General features: G+C 40.9%; 1 protein-coding gene across 4 annotated transcripts in view; it reads right to left on the bottom strand.

The window, feature by feature from the left end:
* EML6 (EMAP like 6) overlaps positions 1-21,521 on the bottom strand; it is a 102,186-nt gene extending 80,665 nt beyond the window's left edge. For all 4 annotated transcript variants that reach the window (XM_015856709.2, XM_015856710.2, XM_015856711.2 and 1 more), the window contains exon 1: positions 21,090-21,521. In XM_015856709.2, the coding sequence (XP_015712195.1) occupies positions 21,090-21,286 (197 nt within the window). In that variant the 5' untranslated portion in view covers positions 21,287-21,521. The remainder of the gene's footprint in view (positions 1-21,089) is intronic.
* Positions 21,522-24,911: the final 3,390 nt, after the last annotated feature.

Below are 24,911 nucleotides of genomic sequence, written 5' to 3'. Positions count from 1 at the left end.
TGTCTGAAGACCAGGGATCTTTTCAGCTTCATTTTTCTGCTCATATAGTGCAAAGGATGGAGCTGTTTTCACATGTCAGCAAAGGAAATAAATGGTCTTTCTCATTTCATAGAAAAAAAAAAAAAAGGAACTTTTCAGTTGCAGAGTCAAAAGGCAAGACTGCAACTTGCTGTACAGACAGATCAGTATTACCAGAAAAATAAGATGAGGTGCAGCCTGACCTCTAATTCTGAATAGAATATAATCGAAATCAATTCTCTTTAAAAGGAGGAATGGAATACCAGCAGTTAAGTAGAAGAGAACGTGGTGATCTGCAGGAAGGAAGAGGGAGCCTGGAGAAAAGAAGCAGGAGGAGGGAAGAACAAAACAACCTGGTACAATTTGATTACTTTTTACACATGAATGTCTAGCTGTAATAATACCTTTGAAATATACAAAATATTGCCACTCACTTATAGCAAACAGCTGAGGTTAAGAACACACTTGATGGGAAAGAATGTGTGTTCATAGAAACACCACCAAGTAATATTCATTTCAGAGCACTCGGCAAATAATTTGTTTTTTATGTCTAAGTTCTTAACTGCTATGCTTGCTTTCCCCTTTCATGTTCAATGTGTGGGAAGAAGAGTGATGCAGTTAGCTGTTCTGGAATTAATTCATCCTTCTGCACTGCCTTCCTGCCTCAGTCATGTCATTGCAGGCTAACTTTCCTAACAGCAGCTTCTGAATCTGGGGGCCTGCCTCAGACAGCAACCATCTGGTTGTCAGAGGAAGCAAACACCTACGGTTCTGAACGAAGCTGATGCAGACTGAAAATCACCGTGTTAGCATTCAGAAATGGTCCTGGCCACCAACAGAGCCTAAGATTAACCCTTTATAGAGTGGACATGCAGTTCAGTTGGTGTTGGTAAAGGTCTCTGGAGCATACACGTTATGCTAGGCCCACCAAAAGAGTCCTGCAAACACAAGGGGCATTTGACAGAATTTTATTTTTGTTTTTCTAGAAATAATGTGGGATATAATAGTGGCAGCAGCTTGCAAAGTTAGAGACATTCCTGCCACACTGAATTACTCCATTTTGTTCTTGAGGAATTACTGCTAACGGTTCTCTGTGTCATTGGTTATATTCAAGCCTACAGTGTTATTCCTTCACACTCCAGTCTGTTTGGCTGCTCAGTGCTTATTAGAAGTCTTGACAGATCAGGCCCATAAAGTGGCAAAAGTCACATCACGGAAAGTGCAATCTGCAGTTGTAGCACAGAGTTGCAGTGGGTTCACAGAGTCAGGCCAGATAAAAAGACCAAGTAATCAGGCTTTGATCACTAATCAAGTGATTAGAATTCCTTCCAACAAGAGAAGGGAAAAGAAACATGAGAAAAAACTATTAGAAAACTCTAAAATGTCATTTTATGATACTTAAATGTTCTGCACTTTAATTGAGGCCAGCTGTGATTCACAGTCCCATGCATGTGTACAGGCAATAAGATCTGGCAGATCTAATAAGAGGGAATGGTACTGCAGCACAGTCCTACAGCACACATGGCTGGAAAAGCACAAAGCTGATGTGGTTATCTGGCAACCTATTTTTATCTAACGCATATATTTTACATATATGTAATCTCAGATACTTTGCAGCTCCAAGCTTCTGTCAACAGAATGAAGCCTTATGAGGTTGTACACAAAGCACATTCAAGGACATTGAAAGGTAAACTATTGTTAATTTCCTCATTAGTTGTGCTTTTTTGTACAAGTGATCAGGGAAATATATGTATTATTTCCTAGTAGCTGCATGAGGTCAAACACACGGTGTTGTACAACTTCACCTTCTACATGCATGCAGTTTCCATTTTCAGTGCTATTATAGTTGCATTCCTACTGATCATTGCAGCATTCTGCAAATATCTGAAAACAACTACCCCAATGACATCAATATAAAAGTACTGGAATTTTTCATATACAAAATATTACAACTTCTGTTCAGGAAAACACCAGAAAGGTCTTGGCCCATGCTGAAAGAAGTAGAGATGTTGCTAGACAATCATGAGCTGGATAACATTGCACAGGTGTGTGCAGTTCAGAACAGCTACATACCTTTTACCTGTCTGAAATGAAACTATTGTATGGGGGTCCTTTTGTTTGTTTTACCTATTCAATGTTTATTATAGTTAAATGGACAGTGGAAAATATTTTGAACGAACAGTAAAACACTGCAAAGAAATGCAGTCTGTGGTGTTGAGATAAAAGCAGCAACAAAAAAACATCAGGTTAATTCAATGATCAATATATGGCACAGTAGCTACGTGCTGTTCTAAGTTTACTATTGCTCAACAGAAACCAGCAAAAACTTCACATCTGGTATAAATAATTCTAGGTCATTCTGAACAATCTGACTGCACACACAATTTATACACCTGATAAAAGCTGTAAGTTAAGTTATCGTGGCTACTGTCACATACTGTAGCCTCCATTATTTCCTGTGTTCACCCTGTTTCAGTTTGACTGTTGAAACACTGATTCAAAGCACAGACAAAACAGATGACAGCAACTGTGCTGTGCTGCTAGCAATCAAATTGCCTATTTTTCTGATTTCATCACAGTCTGGAGCTGAAATGACTAAAAATGGACTGAATGTTAGCTGAGCATTTTCTCCCAAATGTACAGATGCAATCAAAATTCAGGCAAAGATTAAGCCAGTCAGCTCTAAAACTGGTGGTCACAATGAACAGTAAATATCTGTGCACTAATTAATTGCCCACAGCATGATGATGTCAATCAAGCTGCATTATGGTTGCTGCAGATGGATCCTATGCTTGACAGCACATCTGAAGGTATTCTTTCCTGAGGCTGATTCAGTAATTAACTGCTTTGGGATTTCCTGGATCTACTCTTCGTTCTGCATAGTTACCAGTCATCAGGGAATACAGCTAGAACTATGTAGATCACTCTACACACAATCCACGTCAAAATATTTGATGGGAAAGAGAAGAGAGGATATCTGAAGAAAATCTTGGAAACAAGGCACACAATAGATACAGTTAATGAAAAGAAAGATAAAGGAGATACAACGTGAACAAAACATTGGAAAAGGCACAGAAAGAACAGCCAAGGAGAAGTGGGAGGTATTGCAGAAACAAGATAAAATCCCATTATTCATAATGTTTCAGGATCATTCTGACTTTTTTAGTTTAACAGATTCCCTATCATCTTGTTGAAAGATGAGATTTACCTTGGGTGAATTCACATCTATGACAAGTTGTAGGATCTGAGAAAACTCAGAGTCTTGTCACAGAGTTCACACTGGGATAATATATTTTTTGCAAAGGTTTGCCTCAAACTTCTTCATTCTTCTCATTAGAGAAGAATGTGCCTTAAGCACTTTAATGGAAAGAAACAAGGAAGAGTAAGAGGTTGCTTCAATAATATGCCAGATGAACACGCGCCAAGCTGCATGTCATTGGCCAGAAGCAGATGATGGCTTTTCTATGCAGAGTGAAGCCTACAAAAGATGCTTACAAAAATGATAAATCTAAATGTATCTGGAGTAAAACATTGTTTTTTTAAAGTATTCTAGACTATGTGGGACATTCAAGAAGGCTTTGGACTCCTGCTGTTTTGCACTAATCAGTTGAAAGCTCATGCTATCTTACTTTTCAAAGAAATTACCCTTCCCTGTATTTCAGAGGTTGTCAAATAAATGGGAATACAAATCCAGTATGACCGTATAGAACTGCTGTTCCCTGTTGGGTGTGCTGGAATAAGTTATAACAAAAATCACATACTGTAGAGTAGGAAATAATACAAGAATGGTGGTATAATAGATAGCCAAAGGTTATCTATAGGAAAAACTCACCAATTCTGAGGCCTTCAGTCTAGATGGAAAATGCTGAGGCTGGTCACCCAAACTCCACAAAGGAGCAATCTCCAAAAGAGATGCTGCTGTTGTGGTGGTCAGCCCTTAAATGAAGTCTAGGAGAGGTGGAGTCAGGCTCCACCCCTTCTGGGAGCACAGCTGAATTACCTTCACCTGTGCTCCCACAGCTGACCCGACACTTGCCTCAGCTGGTTAATCAGAGGCTGTGATTACCAATTTCCCATACACATACTGAAACAGAAAACATATCAGAGTATCCACATTTCATATTAAATTAGGTCCATCATCTGCATTTCTGGTTACAGTGCATCAGTCACAAGGTCACCAATATCAGTTTTATGAGCCCTTTTGCCGGGCTCCTGAAATTCTCTCTCACCAGCAAACTATGTACCATACAAATATAAAATTTATTCCTAAAAACTTGAAGCCTGCCTTTAAAATACACATTTTAATTTTCCGTTGTTCTAGCAACATTTTTAAAGTTTCTATAAATTGTCTATGAAAAAAATATTTTTGAAGAAGTGCACTTACTAAAATAAACGTGACATTTATTAGCTTGTTCTATGTTGTCTGAAACATCTTGAAGATTGTAAGTACCAAGTGACTATTTTGTATGAGATTACAGAAAGATTCTGCACCTAAATTACCAACTAGCACAAGATGCATCTAGAATTTATCTAGAAGTGCACGCACATGCTAAACTTCTTACATAACTGAATTTATCTGTTGCCACAGAATCACTTGAGTTGGAAGGGATCTTTAAAGGCCATCTAGTCCATCTTACCTAAAGCTATCCTCCCTGAGTGTGAATCCATTTCCCATTGTTCTATCACCACAGCCCCCGCTAAAGAGTCTGTCCTTTACTTTCCTGTAGCTCCCCTTTAGGTACTGGAAGGCTGCTAACAGCCTCACAGCCTTCTCTTCTCCAGGCTGAAGAGACCCAGCTCACATCCACATCAGTTTAGTATCACAGAACTGATTCCATATGCTAAGTTTCTTTTTTTTTCCCCCACAGGATCTCCAGTATCTAAGATGCACCTTACTAACTATCTCATATAGTTCAGTGCCCACTTTCCTATTATCAAGAGGAGATCTTCAGATTTCTCGGGAAAGGTAGCTCATTTTGAAGCATTAAGCTGAATTAAAATTTTCGTTAATGAAAAGAAATCAAGTGACAGAATTATAGTGGAATTCTGGCTCGTTGCACTGCCTGTATTTATTTAAAATGTTTCTGAAACTCAGCTGCTCAAACTGAAGTTATCCAAGGCTACTCATTCAAGATTGCATCACTTGTGAAAATACACCCATATACAGCCAACTCACATGTCTTAGAAAATCACCATCAAAGCATATCTATTTGCCATTGGAATCCTCTCCTGTTCCTAGGCATCAGGACATCAGTAGCCATAGCTCCTTCTCTCTCCAGGTGTTACACAGGATACAAGAACTGAGAACAGCAGGAAAGAAGGTGAAAATATCTAGTTTGATTTTGACTGAAGTAGCAAGAGAAATGTCTAGGACTACCAAGATTCATTTTTTCTCAGGACTAGGCAGTGGACTCAAAATTCCTCCAACTACACATTGCTGCCACCAACTAGATGGAAGTTTATTTGCAGAGGGTTTATCTCACCTCCTTCTAGCTGTTATTCATTTAAAGGCACTGTGAAGGTTAAAGGGATGTAAAAGCTTCGATAGAAGATAACAAAACATATGTACAGTGAGATTAGTGTCTCCCTCTTCACAATAAGAAAGGAAGCACCCTTTCTTCCTAAGAGCAGTTCACACAGTGTATTTCCACCACAGAGAACAGAGGAAACCAAATGTATGTGTGAAAGGAAACCTGAAGTTACTTCTTCACAATCTGCAGGTAAATGCTGACTATGTCTAAGCCATGGAATCTGTGGCTTCTGTCAGTTTGAGAACTGTAACTTGGAACTATTTCAACAGGCAGTCATTTCTTTTCAACTCTTAAAATTTTCCCGTGTTATTACTGAATGTTTTATCTAAGTCGTTTACTACCATGTTATGTAAGCACTTTCCTTGTGAAAAAAAACATGGCCTTATGAGTTACTCAGTACTACAAGTTCACCTGAGTGGCCCATACAAAAGCAGACTGCCTGAGGAGCTGGGAAGTCCATTAGAAAAAGTAGTATCTCAATCAGTCCAGTCTAACCAAGTAAAAAAGAAGAAACAGCTTGAAATGTAGATGTTAATACTAATTACAAAAGCCAAAGTAATTTTTTTCTTTGCTTTTGCCTCTTGGAATTTCACAGATGACTGTACAAGCTCTAAAAATGTGCCCTTCAGATTAACATGGGCATGACCAGTGCTTTCACATGACAAACTGTAGTTCATCAGGCTGAGAAAATCAAACCTGTGGAACCAATTCTTATTCTTGAGATTAAAATTCCAAAAAACAGGAGTTATTATTAACATACTGTTTTAATGAAATTTAGGAAGAATACATGTACTCTTTTCAGTGTAAGCACTAATGGAAAGCATATTCTTGGAAAGCACATTGTTGGAATGCAATTTCTTGTCTTCAGCAGGGTCTGTTGTGATCGGTCAAGGGGAAATGGCTTCAATCTGAAAGAGGAGATTTAGATTGGATTAAATGTATTAATTTTTTTTACAGTAAGGGTAGTGAAGCTCTGGCACAGGTTGCTCAGAGGGGTGGTAGATGCCCCATCCTTGGAGACATTCAATGTCAGGCTGGAACAGGCTCTGATCAGCCTCATCAAGCTGTAGGTGTCCCTGTTCACTGCGGGGAAGTTGGACTAGATGGCCTTCAAAGGTCCCTTCCAACTCAAATGATTCTGTTACATGAAAACTATATATATGTGCATAATCATAAAAAGTATACTAATTTAAACCAGAGTACAGTAAATTTCTAAGAAAGCCCACAGTGCGTATCCTGATGTGGTTAGTGCATCAGATACCCCTTTGCTCTGCCACCATGATTCACCAGCAGAAGCTACTTCTGCCAAATGCCTCTATCCTGCAATTATTATTAGTATCAGTAAAATTATTAGTATCAGTAAAATTATTAGCATAAGAAAAAGCAACAGTTATCTCAGATAAGAAAGTTTAGAGAGGCTCAGACTCAGTCTACTCTAGTGACAGTTAAAATTCTATAAAGCTTTGATGATTTCTAAGTGCCATACATTACAGGAAATAGGACTCTTTTCCTTTCTTTTAGAGATAAGCACAAAGCATTAAACAATTTGACAATTTCTTTTAAATGATTCCTCTTCTGACTTTAGTCCTGCATAGTGAGACTAGCACAATCAATAACAATTATATAAATGAAGACTGTATATTTTGTGCATGCTAACAGTGCCAATAAGCAATGGCCATTTTGAGCTGTAAGAAGCAGCAGTAAACAAAAGCCTGAAGACTAACCCAGATGATCTGCGTACAAATAAAATCATTTCACAGATCTTACCTTACTACAAGTTCATCCTCACTAAAGCCTCTGAAGAATAATTTCTGCAATGCTAAAAGAGTCAAAAGAGACTTAAACAATGCCTATGAAAAATAATCCTCAGGATGAAATTCCTTCTCACAGCTGCCTCTAGAAGGAGATCTGTGGGACTTACAACTTCAGTGTCTCAATAAGCTGGAGGAAGGTAAAACATGATCCTCTCCCCTCTGACCACAAAGCTGAAGGCTGAACAATATTCTTAACCTGATTATTCCACACTGCAGTTTACCTCTTTACTCACTAGACCAATTCAGTCTTTTTCAACACTTACAAAATAAACACATAAATTATTCCACAGTCTTTGCAACTGCCAATGCTTATGTACCAAACTAAAGTTTAAAAAAAATGGAAGAACAAGCGTTAGCAGTGCACCCTTATTCAATAGGATATTGCATGTGATATGATGCCTCTCTGACAGTCTCATTAAAATGGAGAGTTTTTCTTAAGAGAAAAAAGATTACAGTGCCATTTTATGCCATGTGCAATTAAGACACCTGAAGTGCACAGACCAGCCCTACACAAAAGAGATTATAAATGATAGTAAAGGAGAAATCAATGCAGTATTGGATCTGCAGTAGTCAAAGGGATCACTCTGAGCAAATTAGAAAACTTCCACTCAAATTAAAAATTAATTTGATATCACTGTACTTATTGTGACAACTTCAACCATGTAGTAATTTCATATGTATACATTTTAATTTAATCATCACATTTTTTTCTACATGTTCCTACATTTTGCAGAAACTGACTAGTTTGATACTTGAATCACTGCTTTCCTCATATAATGGCAGCATTATTTCATATATGACACCTGCTAAAATGGCTGTATCTCCATAAGAATTGACACAGCTATGCACAAGTTACATATCTTGGATTTCAGAAAGTATGAAAATGGATTAAATGGCCATCTCCCTTCTGGTTCCAAACAGAATTTGAGAACTTCACCTCTGAAGAAACATGAAAGATCCTATCCTGAATACCAACTTTAGTTGGTAAAAACGTTTTTAAATTACAGACTTTAAGGCTAATTATAATAATGCTAATTTACCTCGCTGTAGCTCAAGGAACTTTAAATTTACCCAGTTTGTAAGGTGAATGTGGTTATATTTATGTTATTAGCAATAGGATTATGCCATGTGGACGGTCGTGTTTTAGCAGAAAAAGTCAAAGAACAACATGAGGGTGCTTATTCCACCTTCTCAAGACATTGGGCAAACATGTGATCTGGCACCGTATTCATGAATGTGAAATTCCCTAAAGGAAAATGCTATGCAGGACTGTTTTATTTAATGTGTTCCAAGCTTTGGCTATAGTGCTTCAAGAACTATGTATGGATTTCATTCTGCGTTAGCTTCAGATCAAAAGCTTATGAAAACAAATAACACTGCTAAAACTAAAATGAATCTAAAGGCTGTTATAATTCTTTACACAATGAGAATGTTTTTAAGAGCACATTAATAAATTGCTGCATCTACATCACATTTCAGACAAACTGCATATACAGCGTACGGATGTTAAAATGTTGTGTTGCAGAACACCACCTTGTTAGATTCAGGCATTCCTATCTCCTGTAGTGCTCTCAGTAGAGGCAAACAGATGAAACTGAAAGTAGATATATGTTATGTAATCGCGTATCAGAATTCCCAGATTTGCCATGGAAAGCCAACAAGAAAGAAAAATGAAATTAAGGGTACGTTTGCCCTTTCTGAGTTCCATGCAACCTCAGCCAGACTGTTACTGGCATCTCCAGAGACATTATAGCCTGCAATACTAAAATGCTTGCAGTTCAGCCAACAATGCAGAGAATAATATTTTCTGATACACACCTATTTTTTGAAAGCAAAAGATTAGTAACTCCAACTGATGTGTGAGACATCAGCAAATTCTCAGCTACAAAATGCTATCTAATAGTGTTAGTGCAGTCTTTGTATCTATTGTAGTGGAAAAAAATAGGAGGCATTACTTTTGGAGTGACATATAACATATACACATCTTTTGACATAGCATTGAATAACCATGCTTTGTAGTTCTCTGGAATATGGCTTTGATGATTGCATTAAAGTTTTAATAATACACATGCTACCTTACGTTGCAGAAAATATGGCCCATCTGTTCTATTTTATTCCCTCCTAAGAACATACTGATGGAATATCAGCATTAAAGCAGGTAGGTGCCCCACATTTAAGGCTCTGAAATGTGTTTTTAATTTCTTTAATCGTTAAGAGACACACTTGTCAAAACAACAAATCTCAAATGCTGATACAGAGATCCTTCCAAGCAGACCCCTGGCAATGCCAAACTCTACTCTTCTAAAGTCCAGGGCTGTGACACTTAAAAAACAATTTAACCACTTTGCTGTTATCTTCCGGATTCTGAATTCCATCATCCCATAGTTGCTGCATCCAAGTTTGCTCCCAACCTTAGTATTCCCACCCAGTTCATTTCTTGATCCCAACAGAATAAATCCAATTATTCGGTTACTTTATACACATTACAAACAAAGCTAAATACCCATTCAGACACAGTTCAAGTTTTAGACAAAAAAATAACTGAAGTTGGCTATAGATTTCTTCAGCAATTCATCAGTTTGAAACTACCTCCAAAATACACACAATAAGATTAGAAAGGGGATCTCTTTCACATATACAGTCTCTTTACAAATAATACAAAGATTTGAGTCGCAGTCCCTCTACATGTAAATAACTTTTAACATATACAGATGATCTATTTTGGGTTTTAGTTGAATACTTAGGAAACAATGCTCAAAATAAACCAGATCTTCAGGAGAAACAATTCTACTGATGACTGTCGTAAACATTTCACTAGTTTCTGATGTACCACTGAATATAAGCAACATATATCAAAACTGTAAGAGATGATGGACACCCATAAAAAATAATTTTAGCAAGTAGAAGACAATTTCCCTTATTTCTTTGCATTTTCTACTAGTCTGGGTAGTTTGGACAAAACAGTTCAGCTACCAAAGTGGGAGAGATTAATGGCAATAATCCCTGCATCACTCTTCAGGGGAAGCCATCCTTCCTGGAAATCCACAGAACACTACTGCAAACAACTTTCAAAGAAAAATACAAGTACCTGTGGAAGTAATTTCATCAGCTTCAAATTTCATTTGATAGAGGAGAGGAGAAAGGAAAATTATTAGACTCTTAAGGGCTTTATCTTATCTACTTCCATGAATGTGAAAATGCTGAGACGCACAGTACGATTCTGATGGCTTCTACATGCGGCTGTCTCCAAGTCAATGCAGAGAAGAGAGACCTTTAGTCAGCCTCTAGGGGAGTCACCATGGGGTCATTAGTCAATGCAGATTGGTGCAGCTGCATGGGAGTTTGATTGATAACTACGAAGTCACCTCCCTAAAGGCTGACCAAAAGCACTCTTCTTTATTCACTGTGTCAGCTGAGCTGAGCTTTTTTTTTGACAACAGCATAAGAAACTGAACTGTGAGTACTACAAATTGGGAGGGAAAAGGAAAAATGATGAAATAAAGAGAAGTATATGACATAAATGAAGATTCTAATTAAGAAAATGAAGATTAAATGTCTAACAACAAAATGCTGTTCAAAACTTAGGATCCGCTGCCAATTTTTTCTATGAAATAAACTCCTCAGTGTTTCCTCACTGGTTTCTGAAACAGCTATCTAAGACATACATTAATATTTTAAAAACAAGATAGGTTTATAATAAAATAATAATATCTTAAAAATAAGATAGGTTTATAACTGGAAAATAGTTCAACCTCACTGACTTATGGGAGCAAGAACAACTAATGTGTGACGTTAAAAAGAGCGTGCTATCATTAACGGAGGAAAAGCAGATACAACTGGCAATGTCACACAGAATGCTGAGAGCTGCCGTCAGAAAGAAATAAGGAGGTAAAAATCCCCACAACCAGCCGAGCATAATACATCTTATGATTGTAACTGATGATTGTGTTGAAATACAGTGAAGCTCATCTGTTTGTGATTTAGAAAGTGTGCACAGTATTCCCATCCCCATACCAACAAATATTTGTGTGATTAATCTACTAAATCTATTATCAATGAGTTTCTGGAAAATATTTTACTCATTTTCTTCTTCACCAAGAATCCAGCAAAGAAAACATGTGGAACTCTTCTGATAAACATCAGAAACTCATCTTGATAAACAGTTCAGTTTAGGAATGGAACAAGAAGGCTGTAATATAGTAATCTCAAGTTGTTATGAAGCACAGAAACGGATGATATAATGAAAATGTAGTGAATATACATGAGTAAGCTTGAGACTGCCAAGGCCAAAACTTTGGTGAACGTGGCACTAACAATGATTTGGAAGAAATATTGCCAGGAAAAATAGGCTGGAATTTCTTACTGCAGCAGAAGCTTTGTTCAGTTGCTTTCATGTCACATTAAATGATGGCAAAATCCAAACTAGAATCATACCCTAACAGATGTAAGCAAGAATGAAAAGGAGTTGTACGATTTCTACAAAACAGTTCAATTTCCAATACCTTACCAGTCTTAAGATTAAATACTATAGCTGTGACACTGGACAATGAAGCAAGACTGAGCTGAAAACCACTGCACATTGGTGGAGATCCTTTGGTAGAATGAGCATGAATATCTGTGCAGGATGTGAGTTTTGATAATCTGACAATGAAAAACTTCTGCCTACAGACAAAAGGACGTGACACCACACATCTGACTGCTGCATGCTCCTCCACTTATTTTGCACATTTGTGGGTAGAAACATATGTTCAGCATAGGGTGAACTTGTCAGGAAGCAGGAAGTTCTTTAAGTAGCTTTCAGAATATCCCTCCAAAACAACACATACTGGGTCTGAAATTGACCTCTCGATTACTACAAGGCCTAAGGCACTTAATAATGATTGAGATTTTTGTGCAGTTGTTCTTCTCAGGAATCTCATTGGATTGCACTATGAATCACTATGAATCATTATGAATCCAATAGGATACACAACTATGGAAAACTGTCACTTGGAGAACATACGTTGAGCTGCAATATTGCGCAATTGAACTTCTGATAATGACTGTTATTGTTTTGAATCTCCAAAAAAATCAATAAACAAACATATCATTACTATATTTGTTAACAATGGTGTGATGATGTTGGCTATAAGGATTTCGTTTTCTGAGATCTAGAATAAAAAGTGCTTCCTATCTATTAGTGACAGTAAACTACTGTCTGTGCATGGTGACCATGGACACCATGGAAAACAGACTGCAGCCCTAACAAAACACTGAGGCAGATAGGTGGATCAGTAAACCAACTATAGCTCAGCTGGTAGTAACCCGTGACAGCAGCAGAAAATGCTTAGTATAGAGGGGGTAGGCTGATTAAATGGTTATATCTGATAGGGAGGAAAGAAACCGTGTGGTGCACTTAACTGTCATCATGCATAAAGCAATTCATTCCAAACTAACTGACCAAGTAAAAGAACCTCTAGGCAGAAGGGAGACCCACAGATTCAAGATGAAAAAATAAAGCATACCCCAGGAAAAATATGAAATGCAATACACTACGTACAGAGCACATTCAGAATAATTCCATCAAATAACTATTTAATACAGTAAGGAGCAGTACATTCTCAAGAACTGTCTTTTTAACATCACTGTATTCATTCTTCATTTAATCTGCCCTCTGTTAAAAAATAATACTCCACCATTATTCCTAATTTATCTTACAACCAATCCCCAGGCCTAATAGTTAACTGAAATCAAATTGTGAAAGTTATGCTGATGGCTCAGGTGCCAAAACATTCCTTGCTCCAATAAATGGACATTGTTTTCTCAGCTGTCTTACAGAAAAATGGTATTATGTCTCATGTTGTGTCAACTCTGATAGAACAAAATGCCATATAGCCAGACAAAAATATTCTTAAAGTAGTCATTTACCAAAATTAATTGGTGACATCAAATTTATATGGAGCACTAAGAGCTTCTCCACATAATTAGTAACACACATGACCAGATTTTGGAACATCAGTCTTTTCCTTTCCCCAAAATCTAGCATGTCAGTTCCTATAATTTTAAGGGTTTTGAACTCAGCCTAAAGAGCCCATTCCAGGACCAGCAAAGACCAAATGCAGATAGTCAGTGCTAACAAACACATTCAGAAGTATAGAACACAAAGTAAAACCAAAAATCTTTACATCCACCAGGACTCCCAGCAACTCTCCAAATCACACTTTCATCACTAACACAGTCTAACTGGATTGACATCATGATGCTTTAAACATGCTGATGTTCCAGGAGGATGGCTTCATCATCGATATAAATCTCCTGCAATTCAGAGGTAGGCTCTACACCCACTGGATCACACAAATTTAAACAAAAAGTCTCAGACTACATTGGAGCACAGCTATATTAGTAAATTGTAAAGGTCTTCAAAAAATGCAAAGATCTGGATTTCTTGTTAGTATTTCACATGTAAAGACTTATGTCCTATTTCCCTTCACATATGAATAACTCCTGGAAAATACTTCCAGAAATTATACCCACTGAAGATTAATTTAAAGTTTTTAAACTGCTCCATCTGTGTTAATGGAATAATTCATACATTAGCCCATAAGGTACTGCCCGCAGGGCCATTAAAATAGCTGCAAAGCCAAGGCCTGTGGTAACTCTCCAGAAAGATGATGCACATAGCAAAAACTGAAGACTGAGTTTAGAAATGCAGCATGCTCTTTCAATTGGATAACTCCCCTATTGTGTTGGCTACACAACAGATAGTTGCAAAAGAATGTATTAAATGAGTTATCACCAGGTGACCAAAAGGAACTACGTAAATACTGAAATTCCAAAGAATCCAAAGGATTCCTTTTGAACTTCTGTGACCAGGACTCACATAAACAAACATGGAGTTAAAGCTTTTCATCTTTTTTATGCAAGCACTATGACTCATTCCATTACTGGAATACAGTAACTCATCTGAAGAGTTACCAATGCCCCAGTAAAAGAGAGTTAGATCTCCCTGGCTACTTCTAGTCCTTACTTATACTTTTTGTCACAGCATCTAATGTCAAATTTTCACTTTAAATAAATTTGAAATGCTTCCATCTGAGAGCTGTGATATAATTTATATCCAAAATTCTGTACGCAAAAGAGTCCTGAATTCAAAAGAAGGCCCCAAAACAAAATGCCAAATAGCAGCACCAGTTCATTAAATAACAAAGCACTTGAAACGAAGCATGAATAACAATGCCTAAAATAATGCATAACACAAAACGTAAAAAAGCATACTGATGTTCCATTAACAACATTATTTAACAACCTTAAGGACTGAAAAATCTTTCCAGGTTTCAAAGTGCAAAAAGGTTTGTGTCCTGAGCCTTTGTCTTTAATCTTCTAAATACACACAGGAAGGCTGCATGGAAGCTTTTAGATAATCAGCCTTTCCACCACTATAAATGTCACATTTAAAATTCAGAGCATGCTGCATTTCTTCTAGGCAGCTACGTTCAAGCAGATGCACCTACAGGTTCCATAAGAAAGCATTACCTGAACATGTTCTTGAAAAACCTCTTGTGACAACATATCACCTACAGAACACACGCACCTACTACAAGTAATAATGTTTCGTGTCCTGCATTTTTAAAAATGCTTAATTAGTACTTCTTTACTTGATGAATGACACTTATCCGCCATAGTATTATGTTAAACTAAAATACATCCAAGAAGGGAAAGCAATATTCCCATTTGTGATTCTAGTGGACAACCTGCTTTGAGCACCTTTTGTTCCGCTGTTTTCTGTAACCACATAGTTCGGATACGGTTCATTAGAACTTCATCCCTGTCTTAAAAAGTGAAATAACCACTGCAAGCCCAAACAAGATTGGTCTGATATTTCTAAGTCTAGGTTAGAGACACATCTGTACCTCACTTCCATGTTCTTATGCCACAAAAAGGACTAGAATTGGACAATGACCTAGAGATAAAACCGTGACATCAACACAGATTTGCCAAGGGGAAATCATGTTTGACCAAACTGATAACATTCTATGATGTCATCTCTGACTGAGTAGATAGGGGAAGAGCAGTGGATGTTGTATACCTTGACTTCAGCAAGGCTTTTGACACTGTCTCCCACAGCATCCTTGTTATGAAACTTAGAAAATGTAGGATAGATGAGTAGGCAGTGAGGTGGATTGAGAACTGGCCAACTGACAGAGCTCAGAGTGTTGTGAGCAGCAGTGCAGTCTGGTTGAAGGCCCATAACTCATGTTCCCCAGGGTTTAATTCTGGGTTCAGTCTTGTTCAACACCTTCATCAGCAACCTGGATGAAAGGATGGAGTACACCCTCAGCAAGTTCACTAATGATACAAAGCTGGGAGTTGCGGCTGAGCCATAAGAAGTCTGTGCTGCCATTCAACAAGATCTGGACAGTCTGGAGAGTTGGGCAGAGAGGAACCTGATAAGGTTGGAGCACCTCCCCTACATGCTAGGCACGTTCAGCCTGGAGAAGGCTGCAAGGAGACCTCACTGCAGCCTTCCAGTATTTAAAAGAGGATTATAAAAAGGAGAGGAATCAACTTTTTACTCAGGTAGATAGTGACAGGACAAGGGGGAATGGTTTTAAGCTCAAGGAGGGAAGGTTTAGATTGGATGTCAGGGAGAAGTTCTTTACAGAGAGTGGTAAGGTACTGGAGCAGACTGCCTAGACAGGCTGTGGATGCTCCATCCCTGGAGGTGTTGAAGATCAAGCTGGATCAGGTTCTGGGCAGCCTGGTCTAGTATCAGGAATGGAAGCCGGTGGCCCTAGTGGTGGCAGGAGGATTGGAACTTGATGATCCTTGTGGTCCCTTTCAACCCAAACCATTCTATGATTTAACAGGAGCAAGTGTAGAGTCTTGTACCTGAGGAAGAATAACCACATGTATCAGTACAGGTTAGGGGGTGACATGGTGAGGCTTTCTGTGGAGAAGGACCTGCATGTTCTGGTGGCCAACAGGTTGGCCATGAGCCAGCAGTTTGCCCTGGTGGCCAAAAGGACCAATGGCATCCTGGGGAGCATTACAAAGAGTGCTGGGTAGCAGGTCAAAGGAGATTATTCTCCCCTCCTTTCCACCTTAATGAAGCCACACTTAGACTGCTGTATCCATTTTTGGGCTCCCCTGCTAAAAAAGACAAGAACCTCCTAGAAACTGTCCAGCAGAAGGCCACAAAGATGATTATAAGGGCCTGGGGCATCTCCCGTAAGAGGAAAGGCTGAGTAAGCTGGGTCTGTTCAGCCTGGGGAAAAGAAGACTGAGAGATCTGATAAATGCTTATAAGCACCTGAAGAGAAGTGTGAGGCAAGTGGATGGGGCCAGACTCTTCTCAGCGCCATGCAGCAACAGGACAAGGAGTAATGGCCTAAAACTTGAACATAACACACAGAAAGACTTCTTTACAGTAAGGGTGATGGAGCACTGGAACAGGTTGCCCATAAAAAGGTGGTGGAGGCTCCTTTTATGGAGATATTCAAGACCCATCTGGATGCCAACCTACGCGACCTTTAGCAGGAGGGCTGGACTCATGGATCTCTTGAGGTCCCGCTTCAGCAGTCTATGCACATGCACCCTCTGTGGCTGAAGTTTAGGTTATGTACAAGCTACAAACACATCCATTTCCCATGCACTTTCAGTAAATGAGAACGGTAAGTTGAATGTTATTTTACAGCAAACAAATGCTGTGCCTCACCATCAGAAAGGTGGCAATAATGTATAAACCTGGAGTATTTTGCATCCATTCAAATAACACCCCTCTATAAACAGAAATCTTATTATGCATAAGATTTCAATCAAAATATTGAAATACAACTCCGATATTTTAACTCCAGGGTCTTGGTTTGCAAATCTCTGCCATGGATTGAGTTATTCAAAAGTTACTTTTGCTATAGCCAACAACACGTGACATTGCTGGGGGCAGACATATTTCTTTTACCTAACTGCAGAAAGACAAGAAAACGTGTATTTGTGTTCCAATGGGAGTCTCCTGAAAAGAACTCTCTAAAAATCAGGCAGGCCTCTCGTCACTCTCACAGCCCAGTAAATCTCATCACCACTGGCACATCCGCGTTTTTAATCTCAAACTGTCAGCACAGCAGAACACCCGCATACTTACAGCAATATTCTGATAAATCCGACATTACTATTACGCTGTAAGCAGTCTTACAGAAACGACATGCTTTAGTATCCACAGATAATAGGCTGGCTTGCCAGGTAGCCTGCCCAGGCAGCAAACACTGCAGAGGCTCCTGAGAAAGGCAGCAGTCTCCTCCTCACAAGTGATTTAATGCCAGCCAGAATGCAAAATGCGCTTGTTTCAAATGCTTAATGCCACAAGATAGCAGATATATTGATGTATCTGTCAAATACAGACATCATATCATTTTAGGAAATGGTGGCATAGGAAAAGTGCAGATAAAGTCTTCAATATATATTCAGAAAAATTGTTCAATATTGCAGAATGATTGGAAATAAAAACAGGGAGACAAACTTATCACCAAATCATCACAACGTTTTCCAAAATGTTGGACCAAATCCAAACCAAAGAAAGCTACATGCTTAATGATACCCTACACAGCACTTCCCACATTAAAACACTGCAGTAGCTCTGCTCTGACACAGCTCCCACACCTGAGCTACCTGCTCAGGTAGATTACACTGCAAGATCAAATGTGGAGTTACAATGCAAGACATTTTGTGATTGCTTTGTGGTCTATAACACAGACCTTAGGGTAAACTACAGGGCTTACAGAGCAGAGAAAATAGGAATATTCTGACCTTCAACGACCTTCAGCTGCTAGATCACTCTTGTGAAAAAAATAAAAGAAATAAACATTTAGAAAGAAGGAAAGAGGGTGAAGAATGCTGTATATTGTGTGTTCTTGGACTTCATACATTGCACATCGTTTTGGGCTCCAAATAAAACGCACCAGTAGTCTTCAGAAAACCAATGCTATTAATTTCAACCAAGTGTTCATCCTGCTTTATAAAGACAAGACTTGATAATCGATAGTGTTAATTATTCCACAATCAAATGACATGCAAGAAGAATGGTATTACATGACAGGAAGTAACAAAAATCACTGAATGCTTTAGCCTTGAAAGGGAGCTCTGGAGGGCACCCAGCAACCCATCCACAAAGCTGGGCTCACTTCAACCAGGTAACTCAGCAACCCGCCTCACTGGGAAATGAAGAGGCAGCAGAGCTCAGAAGTACAGCACCTTGTAGTTGCTTTGCACAGAAAACAGATTTCAGAACTCACTTTGCCCATCCCCTGAACATCTACTTTATCAGCTGAGTGCAGAACCTCTTTTTCAAATATGAATTTTATTGGGAAAATAAACCAAATCATTTCTTCATGAACTCAGTACAGTCTTGTCTACTTTTGCCAGAACTAAACTACGTCCAACTGAATTATCTTGACAGAAAGCAAGAGGCGAGACCATTAAAACTGTGACAAGAAAGCAAGAATACATGATTAAATAAGCAACTTTTTCACCAAGGGAGAATATCCACTTTCATGACTTCACCAAACACTTAAAGAAAATGTACCTTTCCCTCACCAAAAAATAGTATTTAATGAATGTTTTCAGAATGGAAGGAGCTGCTGGCAACCCCTGGAAGTAGTTCTGCACACTTCAAGGTCTTCCAGTCCCAATGATTTTGCATTATTTTCCAAAGTCTGCAAGCTTTGTTTCTTTATTTTTAACCACGTTTCAAACCTCCTTAAAAATTACAACCTGTTGGACTGCAAATATACACACTGTTGTTTAGAATGAGTCCCAGGGAAATAAATAGCACCAAAACAAGAAATAACAAGGAACTATCTACAGCCCATTCATGTCAATGGGATACTATGAACTCTAAAACATTGTAACTTCAATTCTAGTATTTATTAGCTACATAGTGATGCAAGGAACCACCTACTTGGAAGCACTGGCAGCAATGGGATGATCTTCAATAAGGTCTATAAGCTGCATCAAAGCTAGCAAAGGCAACTATTAGTGAATGCAAAAGATAGAACATTCTAGCAATACTTAGGAGACTCAAACAAAAGCCCTCTTTTCTCACTTAAAACCCTTGTAACAACAACTTATCCAGGCCACTAAAAGCTCAAATCATCTGATATCTTGAGTCCTGCTCATGCTTTCTGAGCCAAAACAGTTCATCCTCTGCTGAAATTATGGTCATCCTACACAACTCTGATCCTGTTCCAGACAGGAACAAAATTCACCTTCCAAAAGCACAAGTGAAAAATTAGCTGAGCAAACAGTGAGTCGTCAGAACAGCTGCTGATTTGAACGTGTGATTACTCATTGTCTTTAAAAGTAGAACAGGCAGAGGAGCACCTGAAGCACAAGCAGCAGTCACTCCCATTCTCCCTACGCCCATTTTACACTCTAAACGAGACACTGCCAAAGGTGGTCTGTCTTATAAAGACTGTTTTAAAAGACAAGGCACAGAAGTCACACAACACAGCCAGGTTTGGCCAGGAACTGTCATCAGGTATAATAAAGTGGACATTATTTCCTCAGTAGATGAAATACTAAGGGTGGGGTAGAGGGGGAGGAGAATAGAAGCATCTCTGTCAAACCAAAAGAGCAGTGAGCATGTGCAGTTGTGTCTTGACAAGTTATCTTGAAAGAAAAACGTGCATTCCATGATACTGCAGATTCAGTAAAATAGTCACTCTTATCTTAGTTATCTGAGGAGACAAGAGTCTATTTGAACAGCCTTCTGGAAGCGACAATACCTTGAAAACCATAATAAATTCTTAAGCAATCCCCAGCATTGCATGAAACGTTATTGTTTTATCATGGACTATAAAAGGGAAGAGAAAAAGGCTACTTGGGACAGAGCTCTCCCTGAGGAAAGCAGGTAACTTTCTGTAAACAAGAGTCCAGAATGACTATACGACAACTGTGTGATTCTGATAGCAAGTGTCCAAACTCTGACTTCAGCACATGTTCCTGTGCTCACACCGAGTCACCTGGGTCTGTGCTGATGCCTCATTCATAGTGAATTCAGGTGAATTGGGAGGGCAGCACTTAGCTGTGCTCAGCATCACACCGTGCAGCCTCCTTTATGAGGGTATTCCAGCTTCAGATATTTGAGGTGAAATACAGAGACAAGAAATTGACCAGATGAGGAGCAAGACGTTCTGTAGCCATCTTGCAAGAGCCCGCCTGAGATTATTTTTTGTCTGGGGTACAAAGAGCTGAAATTGACTCGGAGTGAGATTTTCAGGATGATAGAAATAGATTAGATTGATCTACGGGCCGGGATTACAGCACAGCTGGGCAGGGCGTAAAGGGAACTGCACCTGCCTTCTGTAAGGCAATAGAATGAGAGAGCCAAGGTCCCAGCGCTGGAAGGAGCAGGGTGCTGGAGTCACCGTTTTGCAGCACTGTTGCATTAAGATCTCCCCATCACATTTCCACGCTGAATCTGTTTTGCATTTGGTGCATCACAACAGGGGAAAAAAAAAAAAGAAAAGCTTTCCCATCTCAATCACTGCGACGTTTTGAAGCGATGCCTCGTAAATAACAATCAGCAACAACGTGCAGATAACCAGCTTTCACCCCGACCACCGGCACCAAACCCCAGCGGCTTCACGACGCCGGGTCGAGCCGCGAGAAGCGAGGAAGGGGAATCCTGGCGGCCCCGCTTTCCCCTCCCTTCATTTAAACCCCACCCCACCAGAAGACAAGTCAGCCCCCTTACCTGATAATATCGTCATTGTGCCCGAGGAAGAATTTCTGGCTGTGCTCTCGGGTGTTGTAAACCACGCCGACTCCGGCCACGAAGTAGACCACCTCCTTGCCCGCCGTGTAGTACAGGTTGTTGCGGCACTGGTGGCCCCTGTACCCGTAAACCCACTCCAGACGGAGCCGGCATCTGGGCGCCGTCCGATCCGCCATGATAACCAATCCCCTCTCCCCACCGGCGGGCACGGAGCGCGGCGCTGCCCCTCCTTCCCTTCGGCTCCTTCCCCCCCGTCGGGGTTTTCCCCTTCCGAGCGTCAGCGATCCCCGCTCGGCCGACGACGAATCTTCAGGTGGCGCTTCCCAGCCACGGGCCGGCGACGCCGATCGCGTCGGCAGCAATGGGGCTGTCAGCGCTGCGCCGCCACCATCAGCCGCCGCCTCCCGCCGCGCAGCGGCCCGGCCGAGCGCCGGCAGCGGAGCCCGCCCGCAGGCACGGCCTCAGCGCCTCACCAACACCTGCCCGAGGCTCCACCGCCGCAGCCCCCGGGCCGCCGTCCTCGCTGAGGTTTCTTATCTTTGGGTCAAAGCTGAGAGGAGGAAAAAAAAAAGCAACAAAAAGGAGGGAAAAGCCAACAGCCCGCCTTTGTGAATAGCGGGATGCGTGCGGACCGAAGCTGCAGCGGGGAGCGCTGCCGGAGCTCAGCCCGAAGCGGCCGGCGCTGCGCTGTGCTGTGCCGTGAGGGGCTGCCCGGCACACAGCGCCCCGCAATTCAAACAATTGCAGGTTCTTTGCAATTCAAACAATTGCAGGTTCTCGCGTCCCGGGGCAGTTCGCCACCAAAGACGCAGGCAGGACTGGGTGCTGCTGCGTTCTTTATTACTATTTATTTACTGCTGTTCTCTGGAGCGGCGTTCCCCAGAGCGCTCCGTCTCGCTGCCCTCCCGCTCCCCGTTCGCAGCGGGGAACAACCCGCCGCCTCGTAGCATCACCCGGCGACACCGGACCGCTCCGAATCTCGGCCCCGGGGCGGAACAAACAGCCGCCATCCGAGGCGACCACTCCACGGCGGCAAAGGCAGACGGATGGAGGGAGCAGCCCCTGCCCTCCTCCTCCTCACACAGCACCCCACGCTCGCTGCCGGCTCCGCCCGAGGAGACACAGGCCGGTGACAGTGCGAACCGGAGAGCGGAACCCGGCATCGCACCCCGAGCGACACAAGGCACAGCCATCACAACACCATCACGCACCATCACCCCGAGGGTGTGCGAGGGCGGCGGCGCGTCCCCCTCAGTGAGGCGGGGCCGGGGGCGACGGCCGCGCTCAGACCTTCTCCCGCCTTCACCCCGCGCGGTGCCTCATGGGAAAGCGAGTTCCGACACGGCCGCCTCCCGCCGAGCAGCCGAGGAGCAGCGGGAGGGCTGAGACTACAGCTCCCATGGTGCCTCGCGGCGCCGCTCCAGGCGGTTGCTATGGTGCGGGTGGAGGTGCAATGGCGCTTCCCGCCCTTTTGGCGGCTGCTCGGTGTGATGCTGTTCCCTCATACTGGAGGTGAAGGAAACCAGGCGCCTGCCGAGTTAATTAACGCTTGTGGTCATTAACCTCCAGACCAAAGAAAGAGCCCCAGTCTTTCACTTTACAGGCAAGTGCTTTTAGCAATGATTTCCTTCCAAGGATGGTTTTGTACAGTTCTCCCAAGTCTTTGGAACACGTCCATCCTTCTCTCAAATGTTGTGTCTTGCTGCACGAGCCAGGTGCGAATTTACATAATAAAGAAACCAATTTCTTTTTCTGCCTACAATCAATTCCAAATTTTCATATAAGTTTGGAAAAACCACCGAATTACAGAGTGACAGGGGTTGGGACCTGAAGAGAGCATCAGGTCCAACCCCCCTGCTAAAGCATATGACAGCTGTAATATGCTTTCATATATCTGTGATATGAGGCACAGGTAGGTATCCAGCCAGGTCTTGAATATCTCTATAGAAGGAGATTGCACAACCTCCCTGAGCAGCCTGTTGCAGTGCTCTGTCACCCTCACCATAAGGACATTCCTTTGCACCTTCCTATGCTCCAGTTTTAGGCCATTACTCCTTGTCCTGTTGCTGGTCCTCCCTTCAAAGTTTTGGTTTTCTTTCCAGCATTCAACCTGTTCACTCTTCCTATGAACCACACAGCAAAACATCCATCTTGTTCTGTCCAAGCATATGCAGATATTAAGATGATTGTTGCCAAGTACTCAAATCTGTTACTACAAAGCCCTTTTCCAGAAGACTGGCTGAAAATAGAGAGTAGCAAATGTAGTTTTGCTGGTAGGAAAACAAATTGGGTACATAACAAAAAGTACTTCAGGTTCATGTAAGGACTAGTATTTTCCTGACTGTCTTTTTGACTACCTTTCACTCACTGAGATAAATCAACTTGGAAGCTTTGAAATTTACAGTAACATGCAATTGTTAAATCAGCTCTCTCTCCTGCCCTCCTTGTAGATAAATGTTTAGAGAATGTGTTTAAAATAATGACAATGTATTTAAGTTATAACATAAAGAAGTTCCTAAGGGCTTAAGATATTTCACTTTCTTAGATTTTATTGTCACAGTGTATATTTCTTGGACAATATTGTAGTGAATAAACAACTTATGCGTCTAGTCTTAAGAGCAAATAGTGTAATATCAAGCACAAGGTTCTGCCCATTAAAAATGGTTCTGGAAGATTTCTGGGATTAATAGCATTAATAATGAGGTCATACATTATCTTTGAATGTCAAGCAGCTAAGCTACCTTGTACTTAGGAATTCATATTTGCATTTCATGTAATTCAACAAAATGGAGTCTTAAATACGTGGCTTGGGTTGGAAGGGACCTCATGGATCACTGGGTTCCAACCGCCCTGCCACAGAGTTGCCAACCAGTGGATCAAGCACTAGACCAGGCTGCCCAGGGCCCCATCCAACCCAGCCTTGAACACCTCCAGGGATGGGGCATCCACAGCCTCTCTCAGCAGCCTGTGCCAGCACCTCACCACTCAACAAAAAATGTCTCCCTAACATCTGATCTAAATCTTCCCTCCTTCATTTTAAAGCCATTCCCTCTTGTCCTATTACCATCTACCCATCTAATTCAAGAATAAGCAGACAAGACCTTTATCTTCTAGGAAGAGACACCTGCTACAGCCTTTCACAATCTCATGTCTTCATACTCTTTATGTAGCCTCATAAGGACAAAAGCAAGAATAGCTTTCAAGGGGCTGTTTATTACATTATCTTAACAAACTGTTACAAGAACTATTGAGTCACAGCCTGAATCACTGATTGATTCCTTGGGGAAAGGACCTGGTCAGCCGTGGGAGCACAGGTGAAGGCAATTCAGCTGTGTGGCCACTCTTATACCCCATCTAAGGGCTGACTGCCATTAGGAAGATTGTTGTTCCATCTCCTGCATCACCATTCCCCCATGCTGTCTTTCTGACTGTTACAGCTACCCGTTGCATTACACATAGGTGTGCAAACCTACTGGTAGTGGGGGTTTAATGCGATATCTTCACACTGCAATGCAGAGACAGTTTTAATCTCATTATTCTGTTTGCTCTGAAACACCAGAATTTAAAAGATATAAATATGCCATTCAGCCATATAGTACGTGGCTGTTCAAGATAGGTAGAGCATTCCTACATATGCTACCACTGAAGCTGTCACATAAATCTGTATTTTTAAATAATTACATTGGTTGTCTATATTTGAGTTGTTCACTGTTTTCTGCAATTTGTTTTGGTGGTATGTCAGTTACATTTAAGTCATCATCTGATTTGATTGTCTGCATCAATTTAATGTATATCACACAG

This window comes from Coturnix japonica, chromosome 3 (genome assembly GCF_001577835.2).
Source record: "Coturnix japonica isolate 7356 chromosome 3, Coturnix japonica 2.1, whole genome shotgun sequence".
Taxonomy (NCBI): domain Eukaryota; kingdom Metazoa; phylum Chordata; class Aves; order Galliformes; family Phasianidae; genus Coturnix; species Coturnix japonica.
The sequence above is the reverse complement of the archived record's forward strand: the minus strand, read 5'-3'. Positions and strand labels throughout refer to the sequence as shown.